Raw genomic sequence first — 14,142 nt, 5'->3', positions numbered from 1 at the left:
TTGTTGCAGGAGTTAAGTCCCTGAAATTTCATTTTAACATTTCTGATTTCTTTTGGCATAAGTAATTAAATATTAATTATCAATGTTCCTCCCCTTTTTACAGTGAAATTCGAAATCTTAGAAACTTGGATTACATAGATCCAGATGCATTTAAGAACCTTCCAGTTTTGAAATACCTGTAAGTATTCAGCACCTGTAACAAGATGGCACTTACATTTCACAGATGACTCCTTACAGTATAACAGTTTTGTTTCTTTGCATTTCATTTTGGAACTTGTTTTTCCCTGTTGTTTTATTTTAATGACAGAAAGCCAGACAGGGTAGGGGTTGGAACTCTTACTACTTTTGTAAGAAAGGAAAACATTCACAAATTCATCAGTAATTTTCCCATTTGTCTTATAGATTAAATATCTAGAATACACTAATGTGCCTCGGCAAAATTCCACAGCTAGTTTCTTCTTATGTTAAGTGCTCTTATACTCTATTTTTGTAGGGAATAGTGGGAAGAAGGGACACAACAGATACATACTCATCTTTTTGCTAGATATTTACACAGGATTTTAAAGCATACCTATCAGCCAAATGTGAAAAGCCCACCTATATACACCTGATTTCATACAACATCTGTGGCAGAAAGAAACTGTGAAAAATTCCCACGAATTTCTAAAGAAACTTCTTTGATTTTGAGTAATGTTTGGAAGACATGAGGAAGGACTCTGTGTGTGGTGGGGGCTGGGGCAAGGAGGAAAGATTTTTCCAGGTTTCTCCTACAGATGTGAAAGCAATAATAAAAAAAAAGTAATCAAAAAATTTCATTTCAGGAAAATAGCTTAAAGATTGAGAATGACATTTTCTTAAGTTATTTCCACTATACAGGAATGGAGAAAGAAGGAGCATTAAGCATATTCACATTTAAAGACAGTTTCCCTTTTTAGAGTGATATGATCAGCTCTTAACCTCAATGAAAGGTAGAGGATTTGGGGGTCCAGACTATTAGTGGAAGCAGCCTTAAACTCTCAAGTGAAACCTCACAAGCTACTTCCCTCTGCAGATCTGCTTAGCTGTCTTATTAGCCTGTGTTCCCATTTTTTAGATTCTATAATTTATCATAAATCTGTTATTTTGAATTTTCTCAATTGTTCTTGCATCCTTTTATTTTGGACAGTTGATTATAAACGAATCGATTGACAATAGAGAGGATGAAATAACCATCCTGTATCGTCAAACACTTTAAATACATTTGTTGTTGTTGTTCAATGATCCAGTACTTGTAATTTTTTCCGTTTCTCTTTTTTTTTAGTGGTATTTTCAATACTGGACTCAAAGTATTTCCAGACCTCAAAAAAATCTACTCATTTGATGTGAATTTTTTACTGTAAGTATCCTTCCTCACAGCTGGTTAGAATAACTGCCATCCTCAGATCCCAAGAAACCTCCAATGAAGGTTTCTAAGAAAAATATCAAATAAGTCTAATAAAGAAGTTTTCCTCAAGCGTTATTTAAACGATCATTAGTACCAAATCTGGAAAATGACAGGTCACCAATACATTTAACCTGGATTAGAGACATGGACACACAAGCACATTCATGGTACACAACTTCTACAGGCCTTTTGCTTTTGATTTTGGTTTTGTAACGTCTGTGCAATACCTGAAATAATGTGAAGTCAGAACAGTGTGGCACACAGGACCTGAGCTAGCATACATCCTGCTAATATGAAGTTGTCACACTATCGTTCTTCCAACGAATTTGTGCCTTCATGGTGAAGCAAATTGCAGAACCATTCCTTTAAGAAAGAGAATGGGAATACAAATGGAGAAAATTAGGTCTCCCACTATTATACTTTAAGATATTTCAGAAACAAAGAGTTCTGCTTTGAACTCTAAAAAAAAAAAGCAGGTGTTTCTTGGTATTCAAAAAGCCAAGACAACATCCATCTTTGTGCACTAACCTGCAATTTAAGTTCAAATTCTGGGTCATAATCAAGACAAGGAGGAAGAACAGCTCAGATAAAACTTGCAGGCTGACATGAGATAAAAGTGTCTTGGTCACTTCTTCATCCTAGAGAAGAGTTAGAAATCCTGTATTGTAGCAGTTTTCAGATGGAAGAGGCTTGAATGCTGTATGTGCTAGGCAAAAGGCTATTAAAAATAAGCAGCGTTATGCTAGAAGGTGACTTGCAAAGACATAATTGATGATCTATCCCAGGCATTGTTTCAGTGCTCCTAAGGAGTGTTCTTGGTCAAGAACGGTCAGTTCCCATTCTCGGTCTGTCATTGGCAAGATGAACCTCAGAAAAATGTAGAAATGCTGCTTGTTCTGCTAAAAAGTCTAAACTTCTAGTAAGCAATGAGATCTTCCCTCCCAAGGATCTTCTGAAACAAGAAGTAGGCCTTGTTCCAACTCACACTCATAACCTGTGGGAGCCCCCGGTGGTCTAGGGGAAATGACACTGCACTGTCACTGCAGAGACCCGGGTTCGATTCCCGGTCGGGGCCCCTCCCCGGGCAGATGGAGCTCGTTAGCCCTGTAAGGCAATCCATCTACGTCCTGAGGACCTCGCTGCCACCGTCCAAGCGTGCTTGGCCCTGGCAGACGAACCTCAGGATTAAAGGGTGGGCTCAGTTCCGCGCACACTGTGTCTCACCTAAAAAATCCAATGCGCAGGCTGGAAGGTGGAAAGACCTTCCCCGGTTCTTCGTTCGCGAAGAGACTGGCCATTAACCTGTAGCTGTTATGCTCACCTTGACTGTAGGCCCCCAAGGTTGAAACCTGAGTCATTTAGAGCTCTGAGTGAGATACACCTATATCATAAGAACTATTAGGGAGTTTCTCAAAGACCAAAAGGGCTTTAGCTTAGATTAAGCTCTACTAGATTGTAAATTAGATACTACACTTACTAAGTAAAGGGAAGCAAGAATTTAATGGGCTAGATGAAACAGAAGCAGTTTATACAACCATCTGTGTTCTTACTTCCAACCAACTCAGTGCCTTTCTAAGTGGCAGAAAGCAAAACATTACTTTATTTCTACCTTGAAATTTTTTTTATAGAGATCACTAATAAAAGATAAACATATCTCTTATATGCTACCGACTTTTTAAAGAGTTGACCTATACTTTCAAGGAAGATATTTCTGTGTTGTATATTTCTAAACATTGCTATTCAAAGAAAGGTAGCCTTTTTGTTTCTTTCATCAAGAAAAAAAAAAGCTATTGAAAAATAATAGGTATCTAAATGATAAATAAGGTATAGTGGGGGGAAAAGCATTCATTATATTACTAATTGTGTTTGAGGTCAAGCAGCTTACAAATAAACATTTATTTAGAAAAGTGAACCAATCCAAAAAACATCAAACCAATATAACTTCTGGTGAAAACCAACTATCAGTGAAAAGTGCTTGGAATGAAAATGGCTGTAAGTACTGCTCAGTGTTAGCACATATGTATGCAGATATATAGCACAGAAAAGAAACAAAATTGTTCCTGGCACATGGGAAATTGTTAGGACTTCTCAGCCTATGTACCTTATGGATTGGCCTTATTAGACCATATCTAATCCACAAGCTGAAGAAAAGAAAAATTTCCACAATATTTTGGTTTCCAGATTATAATATGATTCAGGAAAAATCAGAAGAAGGACAATAAGACACTTTGTTTCTACCAGCTTTTTCGTCTCTCCTTTCTCCAGTTTAGTCGTAGTAAATCTTTTCAGTTCTTCTTTCTATCTTTCATTACGAACAGAGTTTTGGTCTGAAAATACATAGTATTTATTAAGACTGCAGAGCAGGAGTAATAAAGTATTTAAGTAATGAGAGATAATGAAATAGTCATTTGGACAAGAGAAAAATTATTAGATTAGATTCCACAGTAAGTTATTTCACTTGTGCTAGATGCAGTTCTGTAAAGTGCAATGCCTCTGTCCTGAGTAAGGTATTATTTGATGCCTTATCTGACCTTAGAGAGCAGGATTTCAGCTCTAAAGCCATTTGGGTTGTTCAGTTCACACTGCAGCATTATTCACTCTGCTGGTTCTCTGGCTCATGAGACCAGGGACCTGTCTGTGCCATTAGCCACTATAATCACACAGACTAGCACTCCTCACCAGGACTGCAAAACCTATCTACCTCACAAACTCTCTTCCTGGATGCTGGAACATGCTCAATTCTTCATCCCACATGTATATTCTGGCCTTAGATATAACTAAACAGGTTACTCTTTAAAAATTTTATTTATTTTTAAATAAATACATGTTTATTTAAATAAATTTAGATTTATAATATAGAATAAACATTATTTTTACTAATTTTAATATTATGAATTATATAATATATAGAGTGAATAAATTTATTTATTTAAATAAATGAAGTTTTATTTTAAACTGTCATTTATTATCAAGGCAGTGAAAAATTAATAACAAATATGTTCTGGAGAAGCTCAGTTGGGCAGATGTTTCATTGTGATATTTTGTCTCCTTTTTCAGTGAAATTGCAGATAATCCTTACATGACTTCAGTGCCTGCAAATGCTTTCCATGGGCTTTGTAATGAATCTTTAACCCTGTAAGTTCTTCCAGTTTAAGTCACAAGGCAATGACCTCTCTTGTAATGCATATGGTAAAATGTTTAAAATTTATCCCTGTCCTATTCTCTAGTAGTTTGTAACAGAGAAACACCATAGACAGGCAGTATCCATAATTTAGTTTGCATAAATCCTGTACTTTTGACAGTTATTTGAATCAGTCCTGATGTTTTTCTTTAAACTGTCTTGATTAAAGTGGGTTTGGTTTTGTATGACCCTAATGCCAGCAAATTATTATACTGGAGAAAATCAAAGGAAAAAGTTTGCAGTTTTCCCCCGTAAAGCTACAGCATGATTAAAACTCTGTCTAACTCTTTTTGCAACCGAAGTAGCTCATACCATGAAAACTAATGGATGGTACACATTAGAAGAGTCATATTTGAAAGAAAATTGTTAAATAAAGTTCAGTTATGTAAGTCATAGGGGCTGAAGGGAGTGAAAATTACTCTAATGAGTTATGACCTGAACTCCTAATTCATTCTCATAACTCATAACTCATTCTAGAGCAATAGAATGCAAATGAATGACTTCTAAGAAATTATAAAAAACCTCATTTGCTCTAAGGGAGCAAAAGAATGAATTCTAAAAATTCAGGCAGGCCTGACAGTAAAATCAGACCTATTTTGCTAATTGTTGGTTCCTTTAGCCTTCCTTAATCAGTCCTAGCAGGATTTTGTTTCCTTGCTTTTAGTTTGATGGTGGGAAAGTTATAGCACAGTGGTTTAGTCTCATTCTATCATTGCTGTAAAAAGATATAAAAGATGGCACACCTGCCATGTAGTATCCTTGATTCAGGTACATTCAAGAATGCTTGTGGGTATTTGGATTGACCTTGCACTATAACTACTTCTTCTACAAGAGATTAAAATTAACCCATCCATAAATGTGTTCTTGCCAAGAAAAATGATACATAAGATGTTAGATATTCAGGTATTGAAGTAACCCAAAATAGATTAATTTAGTCTTTTTTTTTCCTTGCAGCAAACTCTACAATAATGGTTTTACCAGTATCCAGGGCCATGCTTTTAATGGGACAAATCTGGATGCTATGTAAGTAGCAGATCATTCTCTTCTTTCAGAAGAAAAAAACAACCTTTGATGCTTATTCAAGGTTCTTAAACACATATCTTATTCTAATTACTTTTAAGGAGTAAAAAGAGGATGCCAATTTCAGCCAGCAATAAAAATATTGTCGCTTAATGTCTTTTGCAGTGTGTTTTCATTTGGTATGTATATTTATAGCTCAGAAACAAAATCATGGCAGATTCCACAGAAATCTCTTACTTGCAAAAAAAAAGAGAGTTGTGTAAGGTGCTGGGAGCCATTCAGAGGAACCAGTCACATCAGAAATGAGAGATGAACATCTCAAAAGCATGAATTAACCATTTCATATTTCCCTTCACCTTCTTACTGTATCCTCTGGAAAATTAATACTTAGTGAGTGAATATCCTCTTTACACCATACCCGTAATCATCTGCCTCAATCATTAAAACAGAATAAATCTCAGTTCCAGAGGCTCCACTCATTTTGGCAGAGCTTACTCTGGTCCTACAGTGGCTTTACTGAAGAGTCTGGCTGTCAATCTCATGAGCAAAGAGATTTCTTCAGCATGAGCTTTTAAATTAACCAGAGAGTCGGGGAGATAGATATGCTTATTTTCCGTACTTTATTTTAAATTGGGCTTAAATTCTTTAAGAATTCTATTAGAGCATCCTTCACATGGTCTTCCAAAATTCCTTTTTTTTACCTTAAGAGCTAGCTAGACCTAAAGTTTTAAAGGTTTGAGTTAAACTAAAGATCTGGAATAGATCTTATTTCACTCATATTAATTCAGTTACTTTGAACTTTCACATATCATGATGACAGTGTTTGTACTAGTACCTGCGGAAATTGCAAGATATAAAATATGAATCCAGTGTCTTGACTGAATCCCTCTAAGCTGTATGTAGCAATATTTAAAACCTTTCTAAGCCAACTGTGTTGGCTCTTCCATTTCTTACATTTTGATGAAACAGATTGGAGACTATTTTGTAGCAATTTTTCTTTATGCTTCTCTGATAGTGTAAAAGTGCTATTGCTTCTGGCCTCCTTGGAATTCTCATTATTATTAAAGAATCAAGTGAAATGTAGTTTTAGAAAATCTGGAGTCCTAAATATCTGTTACTGGACTAAGAACTAGAGAAGCAGACAACATATACTAGCTTCTATAGATACTGCTTGATTCCTTGTTTGTAGGAATACAAAAAAAGTTTGCAATTAATATTCTTTTAGGACATTTAAGTATTCTTCAAGGCTTTGAGAGAAGAGGGCAGAGAGAAATGGACAGACTTGAGAGCTGGGCAACCATCAACTATATTAAATTTAACAAGAGCAGTTGCTGGATTCTCCATCTGGCACAGTGCAATCCTAGTTACACATACAAAGTGAGGAACGAGAGGCTGGAGAGCAGCCTCACAGAGGGAGATCTGGGAGTTGGAAGTTGAATGTGAGTCAGCAGTGCCCTGGCAGTCAGGAGGGCCAACCGTGTCCTGGGGGGCATCAGGCAAAGCATCACCAGCTGCTCGAGGGAGGGGATTGTCCTGCTCTGCTCTGCACTGGGGTGGCCTCACCTCTAGTGCTGTGTGCAGTTTTGGGCACCACAGTATGAGCTGGACAGCAAATCATCAGAGTGTGTCCAAAGGAGAGCAAACAAGATGGTGAAAGGCCTTAAGGGCAAGACCTTGAGGTCTTTGCTTGTTCAGCCTGGTGGAGAGAAGGCAGAGCAGTGACCTCACGGGGCCAACAACTTCCTCAAGAGAGGTAGTGGAGGGGGAGGTGCTGATCTTTCTCTGGTGACCAGCAACAGGATCCAGGAAAATGGAATGGATCTGCATCAGGAGAAGTTCAGATTTGACATAAGGAGAAGGTTCTTCACTGAGAGGGTGGTCAGATCACTCTCATGGGGAGTGGTCACAGCACCAATACTGTCAGAGTTCAAAGAGCATCTGGATGATGGTCATAGTCATAAGATTTCGTTTTTGGTCATTCTGCCAGCAGGGAGCTGGACTCCATTACATTTATGGGGGACTTCTAACCAGATATATGGACATGTTCTTTGATTCTATGATCCTAAGTGAATTTTTCAGAGACTGGCTATGATGTCCTAGGTAATCAAATTAAAAAAAAAACCCAAACAAAAAACAAACTACCAACAAAACAACAAAATAACTAGAATGAGACTTATGTTCATGGTTTTATCTACCAGCAGTAAAAATGGTTTATTACAATAAACACTTTTCTCCTAACTAAATCATATGACATTTACTTGGAGCAAAGCAGTACTCCAGATTTGCAAGGCAAACTAGGGAGCTGAACATCAGTGGTAAAGACTTGATCTGTTTGATAAACTACACTGAAATTTCAAAACTAATTTTCTGAAGTAGTTTGATTACCATAGGACAAGATAAGGCATAATTTTGCTAAGTGCAAGCTTGGAGATTTGTTGTTTCTAGCAGCAGCTTTAAGTTAATGCAAAAGGCAAATATTTAATTTTCTCTGTTCTGATATTTCTAATTTGAACTCCTCTTTATCTGCCACTGTACAGTGAAGGAAGTACCTATTTTTCTCTGTGTCTGATTCAAGGGCCTTTGAACTCGACAGAAATAGGAGCGAAAAGAAACTAACAGAAAAAGGCTGAGGGAAATTTGAATGGGTTCGGAATAATGATCTCGAAGATGAAAATATGTAAAAAACAAAAATTATCAAAAATAATAATAAATTTTTGACAAATTATTCAAAGACTTAGTGTTCCATCCATAAATCAGAAGACATTTTGGGAATCTCCGAGGCTATCTTCTCCTATGCACTGTGCCTTTCTACCACTCTTGCAGTATTAAAATGCCTATGAAATTCAAGGTCAAAAAAATTAATGCAGATATAAGTGTGAAACCATGCATAAATGGTTTCCATTATCATCCTGAGTAATGGCAATACCTAACTGATCTTCTCATCCAGCAAGGATGTGTGTTTTGATAACAAACCACAGTACTGCTGTACAAGTTTTATAAAGGCAGGGAAGTAAGAAACCAGGAATGAAGGGCTGAGTGACACTTTTACCAAAAAGCATTCATCTGAAACTTGAATCCCTCATTCTAACCCATCATTAAGGTTCATAAACTGCATTACTCCTGCAGACTTCTGCAAGCAGTGCTGCTCCACCAGTGTTTATTTCTGTAAGGAAACTGCTGAGGAAAGAAGAGATTTTAAAACATATTTTCAGTGAATGGCAAAATATATTTGTGATGAGCTTTTACAGAGCTCTCTAAATTACTGAAACGGAAAGTGTGCAATCTCAAAATCTAATTACAAAAATGAACTCTAAAAGAATATACTTACTTTGGTATACACTTTCAGGGTTCACTTATAATGCTTGGCTCAGCTCAGAGTCAAGATAAACAACTGTGTGAAAAAATCATACGATGAATCCTTAGTACTGCTCACTTACTAACACATCTCTTTTGCCTGTTCTCCCTTTCTTTAACCTTAATTTCATAATCCTACCAGATGCATAGATACACTAACATGTTACACGTCCAGAGCCCGTTTAATGCTCTAGTGGTGTTACTTAAATACGTGGCCAACATATTTATCTTCTCCTTGTTTCTTAAGCTCTGAACACCTCATTTTAAAACTAGAAGTTGAAAGCAAGCAAGCAGACAATACATAATTCCATCAGACAATGAGAGGTTCCAAGAAGGAACTTGTAAATTTATTTCTTTTTAAACTGACTCTTTGTAAGAAAATTTTGCAAAATCTCCCCTTTTTCCCTAATCTCTCTTTTCATTCTTAGTCTGTCATACCCTTTGCAGATAAAATTGGTTGTGGGACTACAATAAAAACTTATCAGTGAAATAATCCAGCTTTAAAAAAAAAAAACACCAAGAAAGGTGTGTCCAGCTGCAACACAGGGCATGGCATGAATGATTTTGGGCTATGAAATAAGAAAAATAGAAATCTTTCACACTTCAAGAAAGGTATGTGGCACTCACTATATGGTCTTTAAATGAAGGTAGCTGGTCAGCATTTTTCATTCATATCTTTTATCCCTGGAAGAAAGTACACTTTTGGTAAAAATAAAATATTATGTAAAATTATCTTCAGATTTTTCAGTATTTTTCAGTTTTTCATCTCAGTTGAAGATTCTGAATACTTTGAATATTCAAGATCTTGTTTTTGTTTTGCCAGCTCTTGCTTTTCATGTTTACTCTGCATATCCAAAATAGTATCCTTAAAGAGCTCCCAGAATGCTTTCAATAACGTAACTTTCATACTTTTGTTTATTTTTAAAGAAGTTTTGTCATATATATTTATTTCTTCTTTTTGGAGACTACAGCTGTATTTGCCTCTTCAGCTTTTTTGGCCATAGAGAGTTGCTAACTGTCAGTACCTGGCGGTTGTTCTAAAAGAGACTTGAGGCACTAACATTTTGAAACAGAGCATGTGTGCCACTCAAGATGAAATCAAAGGCTGCTTTTCCTCATGAGGACTCTATTGCTTTATGAAACATGCACTGGTAATGTCTGAATACTCAGTATCTCTGTCATGCCCTGATATGACATTGTCCGGTTTTACATAGCACTTGAAGTGTCCTGTTAGTGTTTCATGCTCTCAGAAGGTCCTGCTCAGCACACTGCAGTCATGTTGTTTTCTGGTGGGGCTGAAACTTAACACAATATTCTTCCCACTTGCCCCTGGATCTTGAGCCCATAGAGACTCTGTATTAGTCACTGGTATGCTTAGCTTACTAATACGATTGGATTTAAAAAAGGGGAAAAAAGCCTTCATTTACTTACAGCACCATGAAACCATCAGCATCTCCTACTCCAGATTCAGCACTAAGACTTCTGGCATACTTTGCTCTGGGGTATCCATGTCTATCTGATTGGCATCCACAACTCTCCAAAACAACTATTATTCTAGTGTCCCCACTGAGGCTAGATATTACACATCAACTATGTGATTTCTAAGACTTCAAACATTTGTTTAGACGTGGACACCACTGTTATGGTTTTCTCTTCTGCAGCATTTTTAAGTAACATTCTATATCATTTAACTATCACTAATGACAGGATTAAAGGCAGACTCAGAAGGAACAATACTGGCTCTACATAAGCTTTCTTTCTCAAACTAATATCTACCAAAGTCTTATTCTTTCCATTTAAAAGCAGTACCTATCAAAATAAAAGAGCTTAAACAACTGAAATCAATTAGTATCAGGAAATTGTACATTCTGATGGGCCTGACTCATCGATGCGGAAACTGGCAGCTAACACTGAAGCCCCTCCTTAGTAACACATGGTTATGAACTTCCCAAAGGCTCTAGCTGTTTCTATTTGTAAGTTTGAAGGGTTTTTTTGTGTAGGTAGACTATTATATTTCAGGTTTATTACTTACTATGGTGCTCAAATATCAGGGGAAAATATTTCAAGATTGGACAAGCAATTATCTGGTTGTATAATAGTATCTAGTTACTAAAGCAGATAGGTTTTTTTAGGTCAAGCAGGTTTTTGTGTCCTTCAAAACTACAACCTAGATGTTGAAATCTTGGATTAATTCTTAACTCTTGCTCTGATTTTAATTTTTGTATTTGTTTTGCAGATAAAATCATGATGAAATTAGTACACTGAAGGAAATGTTCACAACAAAAGTGTGCCATTTTCAGAATAAGAAAGTCAGTTCTCAGAAAATACAAACACCAGGCAATACTAGAGTGCCATATATTTCTAAAGAATAAAAGCTTCTTTCAAACAACAATAGCTCAGAAGGTGATGTAAACTATTTTCCTCTGCAAGAAACAAGGCTTAAGTCATGGGCAATGTCCAATGAATAACATGCCAGAAGCATTATTCTGATTTGGCTCCTTAAGACTTTCTGTTGTGTAACACAGATGAAGTGCATTTACTTCTCATTTCTCGCTATGGTGATCAATATAAACTTATATTCAGTGAATGTTATGAAAAAATTGCCAATGACTTCAACCAGGAGAGATTAGAATCTTAACTTGATTTTTTCCACACCCTGGCTTGCCAGCTGGTCAAGGTGACTGTCCTGCTCTGCTCTCCTGTGGCCTCATCCTGAGTACCATGTGCAATTTTGGGCAACAAAACAGAAGAAGGATATAAAGCTATTAGAGAGCTACAAAGGGCTATAAAGATGGTGATGGGTCTAGAAGGGAAGCCTCTGGAGGAGCACCTGAGGTCACTTGGTCTGTTCAGCCTGTAGGAGACTGAAGGGAGATCTCACTGCAGTTACAACTTCGTTGTGAGAGGAAGAGGAGGGGCAGGCACTGATCTCTCTGGTGACCAGTGACAGGACTCCAGGGAATGGCTTGAAGCTCTGTCAGGAGAGGTTTAAAATGGATATTAGAAAGAGGTTATTCACCCAGAGGGTGGTTGGGCACTGGAAAAGGCACCCCAGGGAAGTGGTCACAGCACCAAACCTGACATAGTTCAAGAAGTGTTTGGAGAATACACTCTCAGGCACATGGTTTGACTCTTGGGGCTATCCTGTGCACAGCCAGAAGTTGGACTTTGACGATCCCTGTAGGTCCCTTCCAACTCAGAATATTCTGTGATTCTCTGAACTTCATGGACACTCTCTTAAATTTATTGTGACCACCTTTCTGTTGCATTTTTGCCTTCCTAGTTACATCACCAGCTCATTTGTAAATGTTTATAACAAAGTACCAAACATCCCTCCCTGCCTGAGGCATTACTACTTGCACAGATAGAATCATATTCTTTCTCCTTTTATTTTAGTTAATTTCTTTAAAAGATCTGGTGATCTTATAATTTCTGTGCCAACTGCACTCTGAAATCTTATGAAATTACTCTACCCTGTGAAACATTACCTCCATAATGCAGCCTGTCTGCGTTTCTTGCAAAGTTTCTGTCCTTTAGTTGGACTGAGGACCACATTGTTTTCTCCTGAGCAATGTTTCACGGTCATCATCTGCAGCCATCTTTTAATTCATTCTTGCCTTAAAAAGCCTCCACCAGCCCTGTCCCGTTGCTGGTAAAATGTCAAGTAATCCCGAAGCTTGTGGTTTATTGGGTCTGGGTCATCCACTGTTGCCATGCTTTTGTCTCTGTGAGTTCCTCCTCCTGCTTCTCCTGGACCTGAGCTACCTGTAATAATGCAGTCTGTGGGCCCTGTTGCTCTCCCAAACTGCAGCCTCATGCTTTCATCTGTGGTTTGCTACTGGGACAATTACACTTTACCCTAACCACTGGGACGAAAAATGATAAAATTTATAAATGGAATAGTCAAAAGTGCTACAAGTTTTTCCTGCCTAAGCACCTTAGTCCTTCAGAGCCTTTACAGGATTGATCATTTTGCCATTATTTCATCAAGGAAAACAGACATGTTCCTCTAAAACCTCCCTTGACAACTTTCTGTGTTCTCCTTCTTAATGGGTTGATTGCATTTCTGCCCCAAAGTGTGGTCCTGCAACTGTACCATCCCTTTTGCTGCCTTGGTTCAACCTTCTCTCAGAGGTTCTTTCTCATCGTAGTACAGAAACAAAACACTTGGACTGTTGTGTCCTCCTGCTTCTTGTCTTCATTCCCCTCAGCCAAAGGGGCTAGATGCTTCTCCATCCTCCTCCAGGGACTACTATATTTGGTAAATGATTCTTAATCTCATCATAAGATTTCAAATTCCATCTAAATTAAGTTAAAAGGCATGACTAGGTTTCATGTTTGCAAGTTGTTTCTCTTGTAAACATTGTGACAGAATTTGATTGAATTAAGTAAAAACACCACCCAGAGTTTAATTACTGTCTTAGGGAAAGAATTATCACAGTAGTATCCACGTGTAATTATCCATGTATAAACAGACACACATGTATGTATTATGTATATGATGCAATCTAATCTTCAGTCTCCTTTTGCTCAGCTAATTCAGCATATTCCTGTCTGTGTGTTTAGGAGATCCAGCTGCATATAACTCCAAATCCTTCTCCCTCCTAGATAACCAGGAGAAATCACCTCATCAAGGAAATTTACATGCCTGTTGTGTTTTGTGAAGTATATTTTAGCTGGACAATTGTTCCAAACCCACATTTTTAATGTATCAAAAATACCCAACTAATACATATTTGTATATTTGTCCTCGTTTCAGCTGGAATAGTAATAATTTTCTTCCTAGTAGCTGGTACGGTACTATGTTTTGGATACAGTATGAGATTGTTCTCATGCTGATAACACACTGGTGGTTTCAGTTGCTGCCGTGCAGTGCTAACCTTAAGTCAAGGCTTTTTCCGTTTCCCAGTCTCTGCCAGCGAGCAGGTGCACACAAAGCCATGAGGAAGCACGTCCAGGACAGCTGACCTGAACCAGCCAAAGAGCACACAAAAGAACATCATGCCCAGCATATGAACTGGGGGTACTTGGCTGGGAGGGCCCAAGCACTGTTGGGGGCCTGGCTGAGCATCAGTCAGCGGGTGGTGAGCAATGGTATCGTGAAACACTTGAGGTTTTCAAGGTTTTATTGCTGTCTGCCTTTCCACTACAATTTTTTTCCCAA

The 14,142-nt window shown here is 37.6% G+C and overlaps 1 protein-coding gene across 1 annotated transcript in view; it reads left to right on the top strand.

Annotated features, from left to right (window-relative positions):
- TSHR (thyroid stimulating hormone receptor) overlaps nucleotides 1-14,142 on the top strand; it is a 59,808-nt gene that overhangs the window by 30,006 nt on the left and 15,660 nt on the right. Inside the window, exons 4-7 of the mRNA XM_027904358.1 lie at nucleotides 104-178; nucleotides 1,301-1,375; nucleotides 4,481-4,558; nucleotides 5,559-5,627. Coding sequence (XP_027760159.1) covers nucleotides 104-178; nucleotides 1,301-1,375; nucleotides 4,481-4,558; nucleotides 5,559-5,627 — 297 coding nt within the window. The remainder of the gene's footprint in view (nucleotides 1-103; nucleotides 179-1,300; nucleotides 1,376-4,480; nucleotides 4,559-5,558; nucleotides 5,628-14,142) is intronic.

This window comes from Empidonax traillii, unplaced genomic scaffold (genome assembly GCF_003031625.1).
Source record: "Empidonax traillii isolate 1590-97213 ecotype Southwest subspecies unplaced genomic scaffold, ASM303162v1 scaffold1046:size245406, whole genome shotgun sequence".
Taxonomy (NCBI): Eukaryota; Metazoa; Chordata; class Aves; order Passeriformes; family Tyrannidae; genus Empidonax; species Empidonax traillii.
This window is presented reverse-complemented; position numbering and strand designations above follow the sequence as displayed.